Raw genomic sequence first — 16,587 nt, 5'->3', positions numbered from 1 at the left:
GGGGACTACATTCTAATCTATTGAAAAGCCTGCCCTTGAGTGTGACCTGCATTCTAGATGCCCTATGGAAGCAACTTTAGAATCTGCATGCATATATGCATCCCACAAACAGAAGGTCGAGCCAGTCCTCGCTCGACTGCAGTCAAAGTCAATGTCAAGGATGGCAGCTCGACGAACAATGGAAGCGTCAAGCGGTGTGGCGCCCACTTACTGCCCCAGAGCCTTGACAATGAATGGGCTTGCCTCCTACCATACTCATTGTCATCCTCCTCCGGCTGGGCAGAGCATAAAGCGCTTTGAATAAATTATTTATGGGGCGCCTCAGGGTCTCTGGAATTGGGCCTGACAACACCCCTCCGAGCCGAGTTAGAAAACTGGGTGGGAATGGGTTCTAGGCGGCTCTCAGAGGATGGGGGGCCATCACTGCTCTTATCGGTTATGAGTGGGGCACGACACAGTACACGAGTATCTCGACAGGGCTGCTCTTTTTGTTGCTATCTATTTTGCTTGTGTTTGATGTAAAAATATCCGGGTGTTGCGTCACTTTTGCCATTTTCCAAGCTGAATGAAACCTTTTGAGTTTTATTTTCGGATGTGCCAAATGGAGACGCCGCCACGGAAGCTCACGCGATGATTTTCCTTTCATTCGCTGCTGTGTGTTCTACGAGTATAAGTATTTTTCCTATTCTATAGCTACGAACAGACCCGTACCCGTAAACACTTTCGATAATAGCCTTAGGCAATTGCAATTCCCGTACGAGGTACGGTGACGGTGTAAATGTACGAGCATTTCCCGACATTTTGACAGGCGATGGCGATGGGATAGGTTCCGTGGTCAAATGGATGAGGGATTACATGGAAGTAATTGATAGCTGATGTCATCGCTCAACTTCTTAATGGTAGCGAGCAATCGACCGATCGATCGCTCCACTTGAATGGTTGAAAGCCCCATAATCCACAGCTGATTCCTTTTCAAAAGCTTCCAGACAATGAGTATCAATATATCACCTCGTCGCACTCCTTACCTGCCGAGCCGATCGTGGTATAGATTGCCGATGCCCAATGGAATATTCTGCGATAAGATGTGAACGATAATGGAAAACGTCAAGTCGTTTGTCAACAAGAGCAGCTGTTCCCGTCGTGTTTTTGGTCCCCGTAATTTAATTAGGGCGCTCTGTTCTGCGTTCCGTAAGACCTAGCCGGAAACCAGGGAGGTGCCAGAGAGGTGCTGCCCGCCCGGCTCTTGGCCCCCAGTGGCTTCCGTCAACAAATATTTGCGGCGGGTTTTTATTGGACAAACAATGGGCTGCAGATTAACGGAAAAAACAGTTTGCCAAAGAGATTTCCTATTGTTTATTGTTTTCTGTCACAATTAGTCCGAAATTGAATTTATTTCTCGGAATCTTGGACAGCGCTCTGGCTGGCTGGAAAGATTAGGTCTGGATTGGCAATCCCTTGGCCCAGGTTGACCCACTAATTGGGCCCCATTCCCATGTATAGGAATGAATCCTTAGCTCTGGTGCGTGCCCCTGGATGATTTGTCAAAGGAGTCACCACCTCACGTGGCCCGAGAGCGTGTTGGATTCTCAATGGAAAATCTGGTTCGCCTGGATATGACAGGTGATGGGAGGACGAACCAATACATATATGTACATATCCCCGGCCATAAAAGAGTGGCAGCGGTTGTTGGCCGCGAAAGAGTGAGAGGAGAGAGAGCTGCGCAGTATGCGCAAATATGCGTTTCGGAGAGCGCACAGTGGTCCCAATGACCACTTTTATTCGACAAAACCCATTTTTAAAATGTTTAAAAAACAACCGTGGTTTTGATCACTCTGCATTAGAAAAATTCGATTAACTTGTTACGAACTTCTTGGTGGTGGGGCAAGGCCGGCTAGCCAGTCATCCCAGGGCTGGATACTTCCCAAGCCCTCAGTTCGCACAACAAACCAAACAAATCGAGCATCTCGGACAATATTTGAAACGGCTACAACAAAAACGGAAACTAACGTAACGACACATCAAAAATAAACCATACAGACGCTACTCGACAAACAATCTCCTACCGCCACGTGGACCAGGTTGAGGTGTTGGTGTTGTACCTCCGACATACCCACCCTACCAGAGATCCGGATCCGACTATCTCGGGTCTCCCTGCCATGTGCAGCATCTTCTTCATCCTCCCGTAGTCTGGTTGCTTCCCCCATTAAACTTAGCACTTCATCTTTTCGTATATTTTCACCTTAAATCAAATTTTTCACACATTCTTTTTATATTCTAATAGCTCATATCTGGTTTAAGTCGACCTCCTAATCCCCATCCTAATCTCTTCCTTTCTGCGACCTAAATTATGGGCATGGGCGTATTATATTAAATATGATTAAATAAATAAATAATTATAAATAGTGAAAATTACATATATAATAACAAATAAATAAATATAATTAAAGGTAAATAAATAAATAAATGTATAAACAGATATGTGACGGCCCAGTGGGTTCTAAAGTATGTGTATATATTTAAATGGGATTTAATCAAATCTTTGCTGGAAGACGGGGACGATATTCTGGGGTCCACTTCCAGGCCGGGCGAAGGACCATGCCGCTGTGGACAGGACGGCGGAACTGGGCACAGTTCTTAGTGAATTTACAAAAAAAAAGTGGAGTGTAAATTGGGATTTTTCTCCCCCATTGGAGCGGACTCACTTTGTTCCTGTTTTTTTTTCAGCTTTGCTCGTCTATCTGCCTCCGATCCGTCCCGCTAGGCAGCTCTACTTCCTCCTTGCTATTCGAGGAAAACGCAAAACAAAAAAATTCACTTTGAGTGATGACCACTACCCATCCTCATTTCGCTCACTTAATAATTATTTTTTTTTTTTTTTTTTGAGAGCCCGATCCGTAAAACGATTTTTTTGATCTGTCCCTTACTGCCTAAGCTTCCCATACCTATATCGTTGGTCGCCAAGCCCCGTCGATCTCTTCTATTGCCCTTGAACCAGGCTCAAGGGCATGGCCTACTCTTCCTGGTAACCGCTCTCTCCCCTTAAGGGTGTGTGGGTGAGTTGGCTCCGGGACACCGGTATGTGAGAGGCGAGGCTCTCCTCTCTCCACAAGGGAATTCAAGAGCGCGCGGATCTCTTATAGTTTTAAGATCGCCCGACTAGGGGGCGCCACTATCTGCTCACCACTACCCCTTCAACCTCGGCCCTGCCACCCTGTCTGGAAATCTTTTCTCTTCCTCTTTACCATGCAAATTATTTTATCGATCACCCTGAAATGCAACAAACTGTTTGCCGTTCTATTTTGTTAATAAAAAATGCTTGCGAGCTGATCCGCCTTTTTGCCGCCCTGGTATATCGCTCCCAGCTAGCTCTCGGGTAAGTCAGGGGTGTTTTCGACCCGATACCCAGGGGACGGATTTAACAAAAATTATATATTGAAACATACAAAAAAAACACAAATCAAACATTCTTCCTGGTCTCGTCTTCGTTGGCACTCTCTTTAGCGGGGGCAGTCGGTATTCTTACCCTTAGCGAGGCCCTCCCTTCCATGAGCGTTTTCGAAATCTGCGCTCCCATTTTTTTTAAATCTTGGTTTCGCCCTCTTCCCCGCTCTCGTCACACCCAACTACAAGTATCTACTCACTCATTTTTTTTTTTTCAATGCATAGTTTATATTATTTCATTAATCCTGCCTAATATTAAACATTAATTTCTTCTTTTTTTTAATTTGAACTTATAAACGTAATTTAATTTATTCTATTGCTGTTTTTATTTCTTTTTTCTCCTTTTCTGTTTTGTCTTTTTTCTTGTTTTGTGTAACTACTTGTGTGTTTGGAAAAACGTGGATATGATATATGTGTTTGACTTGAATGTGCCGGGAAAGGTGTTGTTCTTCCCCCTCTAGCGTTGCCACCTTGCTCCCTCCTTGTTACAGCCTCCCAGGATCCACAACAGAGGCCGCTGTCTCCTCTCCGGCTCCTTCAAAAAGCCGTCCATAACAAGCTTTTAATTTTGGCCATCAAAAGTGGTCGTTGGGCCCATTGTGGAGCGTCACGCCTCCCCCTCCCTTTGTATAAATATACTCAGAGCATCTGAACGAAAAAGTATCTGGAGAGGCGACGCACAGCTGCTTGTTCGCTTGCGCTCACAGAAACACGCCCGAACGGAGAACAAGTGCTGCCAGACATCTATGGTGCTCTCGCTCTGGCATCACTCTTGCTCGGCCATCGCGCCCTCTGTCGGTTCATAAGAATTTCAGCAGTTGGACGAGTCGGACGTGTGCGCTTAAGTATCGTGGCGGAAAAAGTGTGTGATAAAGTGCAAAATAAGCTAAAACGCGCATGTGAGAAATCAAATTTAATTGAGAAGCATAAAACCGTATACATATCCAGAGCCACACAAGTGTTGGTGTGCTTGCGTGCGTGTGTGTGTGTGTGTTTGTGAGAGATTTTCTCCGTGGAAAATTCAAACTGAATGAAAATCAAGCCAGCAATTGGAAAAATATTCTAACACATTGGGGACAACCAGAGTCGTCTCGAAAAAGGTAAATTTGTTACAACGAAACGGAGCCAAGAAAACGATTAGCAATTTTATCCCCGACTGTGTGTGTACGTGTGAATTTTATTTAACTTTTTTTTTTTCGTGTATGTGCACTGTAAAAATAGCTAGAGAGACGACTCTCTCTCGCTCTCGCTCTCCTTCTCTCTCTATCTCCCTGCTCACGACGTCATCGTTCAGGGCAGAGTTTTTGTTAAAGTGGCGTTTCTCTCTTTCCCTGCTTCTTCTCTGTCTCTTGGCTATCGCTTTTGTGTTAATCTTTTGTTTTGAATACGTTTTATCTCTACGTCTGAATTGGTGTGTGTGTGTGCGTGTGAGTGTGCTGGCGAGATCGCCTCTTCCTCCCCGTCATCGTATAGCACGTAATTCGGCTTAGATATCGACTTCACAGCTGCTTTTTGTTTTGATATGCGAAATATTATAATCAACCTGCCCCAAAAACTGGTATAATCGAAAAATACTCGTATGTATGTATATAAAATCCCCGTCCAAAACTGGTAAATTTTTCCATTCCAACTGCTATTGCTCTCCTGTAGATCGTACGGTGCATTGCATGACTAATTGCGGTTTAAATTGCACAAAATCCCCATTGTACTTGTCCAGTTTCAAGTGCTTTTTGCTTTTTGCCTTTTGTTTTTATCGCTTTTGCTTGTCGCAAGATTTGGCTTTCGTTTCGCCGACGAACGGCCGAGACGAGACGGTCACAAATGATAACTGTTGTTGCTGTTCCCTCTCTCTCTCTCTCTCTCTCTGTCCCAACTCTTGTTTGTGTCATAGCCGTAGTCACAGTCCCTTGAATCGCTAATCGCAGGGCTTTCTTTTTGAATTGCTCATTAAATGCTCTTTTGTTGTTGCCAAGTGTTCGCCAAATATCGTTTAATCTGCCTTACGTTGTGTTATCAGTACAGTGGGCCAGAGTTTGGGTCTTTAGCGAGTGAGGGGGCAGGCCTCCTTTTCTGAGCTTATTCCTCTCATTTGCGTGCGGGTCAGGTTTACGCTTTCGTCTCGTTTCGCAGTTAAATTTACAAATATATTGTAAAACCATCTACAGTCATGTGATTAATAATAAGGACATGTCACCCCATGTTTTCTATTTTTATTTGATTAATAGTTTTAAGTTCTTCAAATACCATGTTTAAACACGCATTTGAAGAACTATCAATCAAAGTAGAAAACATGACATTTTCCTTATGGTATCAGGGGATGCTGTGCTATTAGTTCTCAGGCCCATGGTTCATGGTCCGCAGCGACCATCGCCATCTTTGGTATATCCCTATTCAATAGACACGGAACTTTTTGGGGTCTCTAGGACTTTAGATTGTTAGCTTCAAGTATTATTCATATTTTAGAAGGGATTGCCTCCATAGAATATTTTTTTTTTAATTATAAGAATTTTTAAATGTGTCTTGCCTCACGAATCTCATCACATTTTTCTCCAGAATTCGGAATATTTTTGATTTTTTTTCTCGTGTTTCCTCCTAAATAGTATGTTTTATTGCATTATCATTACTTTCCTTGGAAAACGTCAATGTTTCGGCAAATATTCCGTTACGAAAATCCATTTTTGTGGACTTTTTCATGTCCATGGGTATCTGGGTACTTTTAAGCACGTCCCTTCCCATCCCTAATATCTAAACTTTGTTTTATGGATGTTTTTATATCTAAAATTACAATAACTAATTACAATCAATAGTTTAAGACCAAACACCTCTTGGAAACATGCTGTTTTTACGAAATATAACATGTTTTGTTTCGGTGTCCCTATTATTTCGCACAGCCAAAAGTCGATGACGTACCGAACAAAATTTTTTATTATTTTTTTCACCATTATACTTGGGTTTTTTACTTTTTATTTATGGAGTGCAAACATAAATCTACTAATAAAAATTAAGATCACCGCAAAATTCCAGAAAATAGTCATTTTATAGAGCATTTTCTGAAGCATGGCCAAGTGTCCTTATTATTAATCACATGGCTGTAGTTTTCCGTTCACCTGTTCTTTGTTTTGTCGCCAATAAATCAAGGGGAAGTTCGAGTAAGTTCTATACATCATTAAATCGACACTGAATGTCAGTCTATCGAAGTCTGGTGTCTGAAATTTCAATAAACACATGCATATGTATGTGTGGGAATGTTTTCAAATTGATATCAATACGTGTTTGTTTAGCTTTCAATTTGCACTTCTTATTTGTTTTTCTGGTGTCGCAGACATTCACATTCATCGAATCAGAGTCCAGACGTTTTCGTATACCCTAACTTTATTCGCATTACGTATCGAGAATGTTGCGGAAATTCCCAAAAGTTAATCTATTCGTAAATGGGGTGGGTGAATTGACTGGATTGTTTCGCTTTGTTGTCATGTCTATCATCGACATCGGCTCCATTCTGGTTCTCTCTCTGATTTGTTAATCAAATTTGCTTTCGGGGAGAAATATCTTCCTATAGAGCGCTGTTCAGAAATAGGTTTTGTCTGGCTGGCCTCCGCGTCGCAATTGCAGCTGTTTTGGGTCTCGCTCTCTGTCTGCGAGGTCTGTGCGTTGACCTACTTTCAGGCACCTTATATATATTTGAACAATCGTTACATATATGTATGTATACATTTGTACATACACTCAGAATGTGGAGCATACCCAGGGGACTAACTGGGGAAGTTACATGCATAGTTTATACGTCGCAATATTCATGTGTACATAACTGTGTGTGTATGTATGGATTTCCTCCTCCTTTTCCTTTGTTTATTTCGGTCTCTGTTTGATTGGCATTTTTCCATTCCACAGTTTTTTCCGCTCTCTGATAAGGTCAGATTTCGCTGAATCATCTTGATCTTTAGAGCGCTGCCTCAACTTGATCTTCAATCTTCGATCTTTAATCGCATGCAATTAATTGCCCGCCCGATTAGCCATAGCGAGAGTGTGTCTGTGTGCTGCCTTCCGTGTTGCAATCCATTTTCATGTCTTTAGACTGACATTTCCCTCCAAACTCTGGGGACATTGCAAAAAAAAAATACAAGTAAATATATGCTTTATTTTGAGGCTTTTGTTAAAAATAACTGGTGCGAATAGCCTTAGGCTCTTGAAGAGCGATAATATTTCTCCGTATTGTTTTCGCGTAGACAAGACAATGCCCGTCGGTCGACGGTGGCGGTGGCGGCATGAATCACTCAAGTTAATGAACCTCATCATCGTCACTGGAACCTAACAGAACAGCGTCGTAGTCGTAGTTGTTTTTAATCGCTTTGTGGTTCCTAGAAGTCAGACTACGGGTCGTTCCGCACAGTAGTTACTATCTGGTCTGTGGCCATATCTAAGTTCCATTTATCGCTTAGGTCTGGCCCTATGGGCCCTGGTAAACACGAGGCAGGTAATAATTGCAAGCAAATATGCACTGGAACACGCATCTGGGGAGATTTTGTTATCTTTATGACGTCTGCAGTTCCATATTTGCATTTCCGATTAGAAGTGGAACTGGAGACTGGTGGAACCTGTCTGCAACGCAATTCCGTCTTCCATCCTATTCATTATCTATAGATGCACGTGCCACACGCTTGACTAACCGAATCCCAGTCCTCGTACCCGTACCCGTACTCGTACCCGTTCCCCACTCAATTGTATTCCATTATAAATACGCTTCATTAAACGATTTGATTGCTATTGTCGGAGAGATAGTAGAGAGGGCGTGCTTCGAATCGACTGATTCAGTCATCCACAAAGCGAATGTTCTCAGCTGATTTGCAATTCGATCTGTGGCGAGGTGTTCGTGTTCATTATATCTGGGCTAGTGATCTTCCCCATGGTTTTCCAGTTGATCTCCATGCAACTGTCGCATACCCCCGCCTAAGCCGGAACAGAATTGCCGTGTCGCATGACTCGCAACGGTATACGTATCCGTAATGTGCATGTTCCGTGGCGGAAATGACATTGAACCCGGCTTGCTGCCTGCTGCCAGTCAGAACGCACTTGTTCGGATCACACCGGTGCTCCCGAGGGCCCCTCGGGGCATTGTCGGAACCGGTTCAGTGGACGATCAAAGCGATTAACCGATCAAGAGGGTCAGATTGTGGGGATTCCATGGGGGATTACGGCGAACATGGCCCATTTAGTAATGGAATTTATGATCTATCTTTGCAGACAGAAGAACAAAGCCGCATCAGAGTAAACGCCGAGCGTCGTGCGGCAAATCAGCAAAGGAAACCACAAGGAGGAGATCCGAAGAGCTCGTTACACTGATTCGCGCGGCAGGGAATGGTATATTTCTTGGGGGATTGGGGCATGGGAGATTCTGACTTGTCGTCATATCAGCAGCATGTTCCAAATATACAGCAGCAACAGCGCATCCATGGACGTGATCTACATCAACAGCAGCAGCAACAGCAGCAACAGCAACAGCAGCAGCAGGAACTGGTTGCCCAAATCTCCACCAGCCTAAGCCAGTTGCAGTCTCAGTTGCAGTTCGCCAGCGGCTCCAACTTCCTCCAGCAGCCAGGCTCCTCGGCAACGTCGGTCTCTCCCTCAACACCCCATCACCATCATCCCCAGCAGCAGCAGCAGCACCATGTTGCTGGCCCAAGGAGCAGTTGCACCAGCACAAGCAGCAGCCTGGTAACCGCTAATCTCCAGCAGCTGTCGGTGAGCAACAGCAACACCAGCAGTTCCAGCAGCAGTGGCAGTGGAAGTGGCACCAACCATAACATCAACAGGCAGCAACAGCAGCCATTGCTGGACGCAGCTGCTGCTCCAGACGTAGTATCTGGCGTATCCAGTGGTCCCAAGGGCCATCCATCGTGGCTAAGGCAGTGCTCGGAGGCGTCCGTCGACGGCAAGCCAAAGACCTCCTCACTGCTCGGCAAGGATCTCCTGGAAAACGAAGATGAAGTGGCACTGCATCCCCTCTCCAATCAGGTTAGTACCTCCCCCAAGCAAACGCAACGAAATTAGTGCTAACAGCAAAAGTATTTATGGGCAACTGTCCGCTCTAATAAGTGGAACCACTGGCAGGTAACGTTGTGGTCCTCCTTTGATCCTTGACCAGCGCACTGTAGAGCGACTGAAAGAACTCCTCGACTCCGGCGAAGGTGTGCTTTTCGATGAACGACTGGACCACTGCCCACACAGGCTTGATTATCTTGACTTGGGCCAGGACCTGGATTTTGGTGTGTCCCTCGGGGGTGCCGAGCAGGCACAGGTGCATGGCGACCATGAAGGAGTCCGCATACGGAATTTCCGCATTGACGCTGGTCGCGTCGATGGAGTACAGCTTACCGGGGCGGCAGCAGTCGCGCAGGGTCTGCGTCTCGGTGACTTTCGCTACCTTGGGGCCGACGTTGCCCTTCAGGGCGACAGTGACCGTGATGACGCGCTCGTTTTGACCTGCGGCATTCTTTCGCCACGCGCCCAACTTCAGATCCGTCGAATTTCGCATTTCGTGAAATTTCTGGAAGAAGGGCGACGTAGCTGAGAACAGCATATTAAAGAGCGCGTCCACATGGACCCGCAGCTTCTCCTGAAGGACCTTGCGGCCCTCGTGTGTCGCGCTACACTTGTATTTACCCTCCAATGAGTCCCTGATTGGCACGATCATCTCCACCACGGTCATGCCGCGTTTCGCGATGTTATAATCCACGGCCGACGTCCTCGTGGGCGACGTCTTCGCACTCGACATTCTTTTCTTCCCCTTGCCCCCAGTCACCGTGAAATTATTGTGGTCGAAAGCCACAGCTCTGGCTTTGGTGTGCCTCGTGGTCTTCCGCCGCCTGGTTGTCGAAACTGACGACATGGTCGTTTGTCGAGAGATGGACCTGCTGCTGGCCGCGGTGGTGGACCTTGATAAGGACCTGCTGGCCGCTCTTGCGCCCCCGGGGCGGGGTGTCTTTTTGCCCCCCCACTTCCCAAAACGTTGCCGCAGGGCCTCCATGGCGCCAGTGACGGTCTCCCCGAGTCTCTAGCGGAGACTGTCGTCGAGCATTGCCCACTATAGGGACGGGACGTATTCCAAATATAATTTTGATGTCAATCAATGACTTTTGAGAAACGATGACTGAGTCGTTTTCGCCCTTATCTGGAGATAGTGTCTCGACGGCGATATATCTTCTCTTTTAATGTTTCACCGACTTCTCGATAAGCTGTGGCATTCGCTCGGGGCTTCAATGTACTTTTCGCACTTTCCCTGTCCGAGCACTTTAGCTTCCACAGATAAAAACGTAGAAATGACGTAGGAGGCGATAAGGTGTCACGGTTATGGTTAGGGCCACGCGTCTGGGCGGTATAATAGCTTAACAAAATTACCTCTATTGGAATGATAATGAGTATTTAATGAGGGATAACATTACACACTACTTTCTACTTGCAGGTCGGAGGACACACTCGCCTGTTGCTGCTCAACCAGTCGACGGTGATCAAGCCCCTGAACTTGCGGGAATTGGACTTTTACCAGAACATTCCGCAGGACATACTGAAGTTTGTGCCCAAATACAAAGGTAAGATACCGGCCTTTATTGCCACCACATCACACCCTTCAAAAATCAGATCACAGCGATTACACGTTCAAGAACTATCAACTTATCGATTCAATCGAAGCGCTTCATTTGATCTTTCGTTTCGAAACGACTAATCGTTCTACTATATATCCATGAAATCGAACCAAAATTACAAAACAAATAATAATAATCAAAGAATCAGAAAATGAATGAATGAACAGAGAAGCTTGAAATTGACAATTTCTTATATACATTTATAAACATATGAACCTACATATATATCGTAGAATATATTGAACTTTTGTTTCTGTACTAACTCGCAACAACAAAACAAATCAACACAAACAAACAAATTATGAAAAAAAACAAACAATATGCGTTTGCTCCTCTTGTATCGTCCTTAGATAAAGCCAAAGTCGCATTTGAATATCATTTATTATTTTAAGTATCTATTTTCTCCTACAAATAAAGATCTCAAATATGTGATATATACCCGTAGTCTTTAAGTTTTTTATTGAAATGGAATTACAATAAAAAAGAGCACAAAAAAGAAAAAAAAAAAAACAGAAAAAAAAGTAAACTGACGAAAAGACTGAACCATTTACATACATTTAAATATGTAGCTAAAATCATAGCTTTAACGATTTGTAATACCAAAAGCGAGATACGAAAATAAAAGAGAAAACAAAAAAGTTGTATCTGCCCCAAACAGAACCAGAACCATCACAGAACCACAGAATATTATAAAAAACAAACCTTTTAGTTAGTAACCGAAAAACAGACAGCATCGGGTAAGTCGAAAAAGTAAATAAACAAACAAAAACAAAACTCCAAAAGAAACCACTCCAAAATAAAGTAATGTAAAGTAAACCTGCAAACTGTGAATCCCCTAGTCAGATTGTACAATTTTTAATTGAAAAAATTCTACAATCATTGAAATTGAACGAATAACCAGTAGGGCCAGGACACACCCTCGATTCGGTCACTCTATAGACTCTATAGATGCCTGGATCGGGGGACGTGGATCGGCCCCTTGTCACTACATATACGCTCTATGCTCGTATTATCCAAAGGTTCGAGGTGCCTGACTGACAAAACCGCTCTCGTGATCTGCCGCTGGCTGACCCAAGCAATATCCAGCAGAACCAAACTGAACCGAACTGATCCGAACCGGAGAGAGAGAGAGAGAGTAATATCTTTAAAACAAAAACAAAAAACAAATTGCAATTTTTCCAATTTATTTTCCGAAATGCAACAAACAAAATCGAGTTTTATTTTATGTGTTTGTTCAGAACGCACATCGTGCTCGTGCTGCCCCTGTCGCCGTCGTCTCCGTCTTCGTATCGGTCTCCCTAACGATCCAAACCGATCCGATCGGCTCGGCTCTGCTCTGTCTGTCTCCTGACCTCCACGTCTACGAGACTCGACTCTCACAGCCGATTAGAAATGCAAGCGAGCCAAGCCAAAGGCAATGCCAAAGCAAGACAATGGCCGAAAAGGGTTTGTATGAATAAAACTCTCTATCTACTATCTATTTTACATACTACATATACTATGTTAATTACCAATTTACAATCTACAATACAATTACAATTGCAATACGATACGATAGGATACAATCCAGTTACAATACGATTATGTTAGATAAGATGTTCCATTTCCTTTAAGTTAATTTACACTTAAGTTTAGGGCACCCAAAAACCAAGCTTCCACCGAAGATAAATTTGAATGAAATTCATTTTTGTATATCTCCACCTGTTCCTCCTATTCCTCCTGCACCTGTTCTTGTTATTGCGTCGGCGCGTTAAGTCTCTCACTGATTGCACTCACTTGGACATAGCTATTAGGTCTACGATTGGATATTATTTTAATTTTTTTTTTTTAAATCTACGATAAATATCTATACGAATGTCTGTGGGAACACCCTTTGATTACGTCTGTTGTCTGATGTTTTACAAAAGTCATTGCACCAATATCTGAGGATGGCTTCGATTGATTGGTGTTATCCATCGGAAGTGTTTGTTTGTCTGTCCCGATCTACTCCATCCATCTGTCTGCTAACTTTCGTGCATAAGTCAGGGACTGCTGCCGCTGCCTCCGCTCCATATAATACATTCGACCGCCTAAACGTAACCCCTAACCCGACCAACCCAATTATCGTGTCGATTCGATGCTAAACTACATACAACTACAACTACAAGATCAAGAGACGCCTGTGCTCAGCAACAAACCACTAATCGCCGTCCCGGTCCCGACTCTATTTCTATTCCAGGCGTCATGCAAGCCACCAGCATGGGAGGCGTCAAGTTGGACAAGCGATACTCGCCCAGTTTTCGGGATGATGCGGCCGCCGTGCCCGTCCGCAAGATGAGCGCCTCCAAGAGGAAGCGGGACGAAGTGCTGAGGTAAGTCAATCAATCAATCAGACAATGAATGAGAACCAGCTATACGTGAATACATTTGCAGAATGAAGGTCCACAAGAATGGCAACGCAGCCGATGTTATCAAGAGCATCTCACAACTTGACAACTCCAATAAGCAATGTGAGTATTCCCTTGCTGTCATGGTAGGCGTTACCCCAACTAATCCTTATTCCTCACCCTTGCAGACTTCCTTATGCTCGAAAACATCACTTCGCAGTTCCGCAATCCCTGCATTCTCGACCTAAAGATGGGCACCCGCCAGCACGGGGACGATGCCTCGGCGGAGAAACGCTCCAAGCAGATGGCCAAGTGCGCGGCCAGCACCTCGGGCTCTCTGGGTGTGCGCCTGTGTGGCATGCAGACCTACCAGGCCGATCTCGAGCAGTATGCCAAACGGGACAAGTACTGGGGCCGGGAGCTGAACGAGGACGGCTTCAAGAAGGCCCTTCATGACTTCTTCTACAACGGCTTCCGGCTGAGGATCCGCGTGATCCGCAAGATACTGCAGCGACTGCTCCAGATGCGCAGAGTTATTGAGAAGCAGTCCAGCTACAGATTCTACTCCTGGTAAGATCGAGGAACTCCTGATGTCTTCTGAGGGTTCTGTGACTTACTTTCCATGTCCCCATCAGCTCCCTGCTCATTGTCTACGAGGGCTTCGAGGAGAACCCGATGGCCTATCCTCCATCGATCAGCCTGGATGATTGGCCGGAGGCCCCCAAGTCGGCGACCATCTCGACAACAGGCTTCGATTATCATCCGGAGAACAGCATAGATGATGACGACATCGAAGACGAGGAGGACGAGGCGGGACACGAGGCTGGCGACGAGCTGGAGCAGCATGACACGGACGAGGACCTGCACTTGGTGGCTGCTGACAGCGGCAATGCCTCGGCCACCAATAGCAGCACGGGCGGAGATGGCTGCAACTACGATGCGGATGCATCGAACGATTCCAGCTCGCTGCTGAATCTGGCCACGCGTCGCCACCTGCACAAGCGTGGCTTTGGTGAGGCAGCGGCCCGCGGAGTCAAGCATTCGTCGGCCAGCATCACCACCACCGACGAGGAAGAGGATGAGGAGCATGCGCACCCGGCTGCCATGCCACCGCCACGCAGCTGTGGCGTCACGGCTGCCAAATCCGCGGGCGCAAAAGGTCAGAGCAGCAGTGCTCAGCCCGCACCCGCATTCATTCCAATTTCCGAAGAGACAGTATTCCTGGATCCAGAGCCAGCTTTGCCCAACGTGACGACCTCATCGCCACATTCCGGTGACTCCTGGATGAACTACAGCAGCAACAGCAGCGACGACTACTCGGGCCTGTCCGAGCAGATCAAGGCCGTGGCCAGCGGTCGACAGACATGTAAGGATGAGACATTCTTCTCAACTTTCCAGATGTTTTACAGTTGATTTATTCCACAGGCAACAACAGCTCTGACGATGCCAGTTCCGACTACGAAAGCAGCGTCATTGGACCCACAGAGGCCATGTTCAAGCGCTACAAATCATTCGATGCGGCATCAGCAGGCACCGGGACTGAGCCAACCTCTCCTCCACACACTGCCGGCAACTCAAGTGTCTCCAACGGCGGCACCGTCAAGTCTCTGGTTTCACCCGCCTCCTCCAGCGCCTCGTCCCTCAAATCGGTCAAGGGAGCTGTCAAGCGTCTGCGTTGCAAAGACGACGACGAACACTATGCTGCACACGATGACTGTGACTCCAGGGAGGCCAAAAAGTCTACAATCACCTCGACACCCGTCTCCACCGTCGTGTCGCCTGCAAAGACAGCGCCACAGCGCAGCTGTGAGAATATTACAAACTCCATGCTGGCAGGCATACTCCTGGACACCCTGGAGCGTCGTTCCAGTGGCAGTGCTGAGGGCGAGAACAACATCAGCGGTGGCATGGAGCCGCAACAGCGTAACTCTGCCCTGCTGCAGCATGGTTCCAAGTCGCTGGACATGTCGGCGCCAGCCACAGACGACTCGCAGTGCTTTGTGGACGTGCGTCTCATTGACTTTGCCCACACGGCCTTTGTGCCACGCAATGGCAGCATGCTACCCACTCCGCCCGTCGCACCCGTTCACCATGGACCCGACGGCGGTTTTCTCACCGGACTGGACAGCCTCAATCGACTGCTCAACGAGATACTGGCCGAGGACAGGATCTAGGTAAAGCCAGAGACAGGGAAAAGAAGTGAAAAAAACAGGGAGTGGAAACTAGAGCGGAGAAAGGAACACAAGTTAAAAGTACAATTTGATTTCAAAATACCTAAATTGTTGTAGCAACATGTGTTAAATTATGAAACAAAATCAACTAATCTTTAGAAATTCGAAATGTGATTCAAAAGAAACCTATTTAACCCAGATATAGCCACACTTCAAAATGAATGGAAACCTTTTAACTTTTAACCAACCGTAACCATAAGTGCTGAGCAGAGATGTGGAGAAGGTGGTACCGACCCTTGATGTTCCCCCGAAGCATTTGCAAGCAAAGAACCCAAACACAGAAATGAAAAACAAAACAACAAAAAAAAATATTTTAAAATTTAGTTGAGAAAAAGTCGCTTCCAAGAGTAGATAAAATGTTTATAGATTGATGGATTGAATGTTCGCGCTTTCCGCATTTCCAAATCAGAATTAAGCTTAAGAGTGGTTCGATGAAACTGTGTATGATTTAACCGTTTGTGAGAATTCTTTATGAATATACACCTATATATGTATTGTATTTTAAGAGTCAGGGGCATGCGGATCATGCGTTTTTGTAACTAGCTTTTACAATACAATGCAAAATGACAAAACAAACCAACAAGAGTGTAAGGAACAGTATTTTGTTATACGAGTATGCTTTAAATCGATTTCCTTTTTCCAATTGTAGTGACAGTGTTTTAGAGTGAAGGAGTTTATATACTATAATTAACCACAAACACACAATATATAAGTTAATTAAAAGAATATCGCTATTAATATATAAATCCTGCAAATATTACTATTACTTATTGTGTAACTAGAGAATTAAATGAAAAGTAATTCATGTATATTTTCACTTAAGCACGTTTACAAATTACAAATGTTCTACGGATTTACGTTTAAATAATAAAGAAATATTCGGAAATTGAATTTAGAAAACTTATATTT

The 16,587-nt window shown here is 45.2% G+C and overlaps 2 protein-coding genes across 3 annotated transcripts; one reads left to right on the top strand and one right to left on the bottom strand.

Moving 5' to 3' along the window:
- Positions 1 to 4,243: 4,243 nt before the first annotated feature.
- Positions 4,244 to 16,560, top strand: LOC111074541. Of its 2 annotated transcripts, XM_022367342.2 has the most exons (8): positions 4,244 to 4,541; positions 8,683 to 9,453; positions 10,901 to 11,027; positions 13,300 to 13,432; positions 13,494 to 13,570; positions 13,636 to 14,017; positions 14,083 to 14,813; positions 14,873 to 16,560. In XM_022367342.2, the coding sequence occupies exons 2-8, from the start codon at positions 8,797 to 8,799 to the stop codon at positions 15,619 to 15,621; spliced, it is 2,856 nt and encodes a 951-aa protein (XP_022223034.2). In that variant the 5' UTR covers positions 4,244 to 4,541; positions 8,683 to 8,796; the 3' UTR covers positions 15,622 to 16,560. The 2 variants fall into 2 exon arrangements, with proteins under 2 accessions (XP_022223034.2, XP_022223035.2); XM_022367343.2 differs by lacking the exons at positions 4,244 to 4,541; positions 8,683 to 9,453; positions 10,901 to 11,027 and adding an exon at positions 12,425 to 12,527.
- LOC111074547 (protein Aster-B) lies at positions 9,492 to 10,580 on the bottom strand. Its single transcript, XM_022367350.2, has one exon. It carries the CDS (start codon positions 10,463 to 10,465, stop codon positions 9,527 to 9,529), a length of 939 nt encoding a protein of 312 aa, XP_022223042.2. The 5' UTR covers positions 10,466 to 10,580; the 3' UTR covers positions 9,492 to 9,526.
- Positions 16,561 to 16,587: the final 27 nt, after the last annotated feature.

This window comes from Drosophila obscura, unplaced genomic scaffold (genome assembly GCF_018151105.1).
Source record: "Drosophila obscura isolate BZ-5 IFL unplaced genomic scaffold, ASM1815110v1 contig_186, whole genome shotgun sequence".
Classification (NCBI taxonomy): Eukaryota; Metazoa; Arthropoda; class Insecta; order Diptera; family Drosophilidae; genus Drosophila; species Drosophila obscura.
Note: the sequence above shows the minus strand (reverse complement) of the source record. Positions and strands in the feature narration are given on the sequence as shown.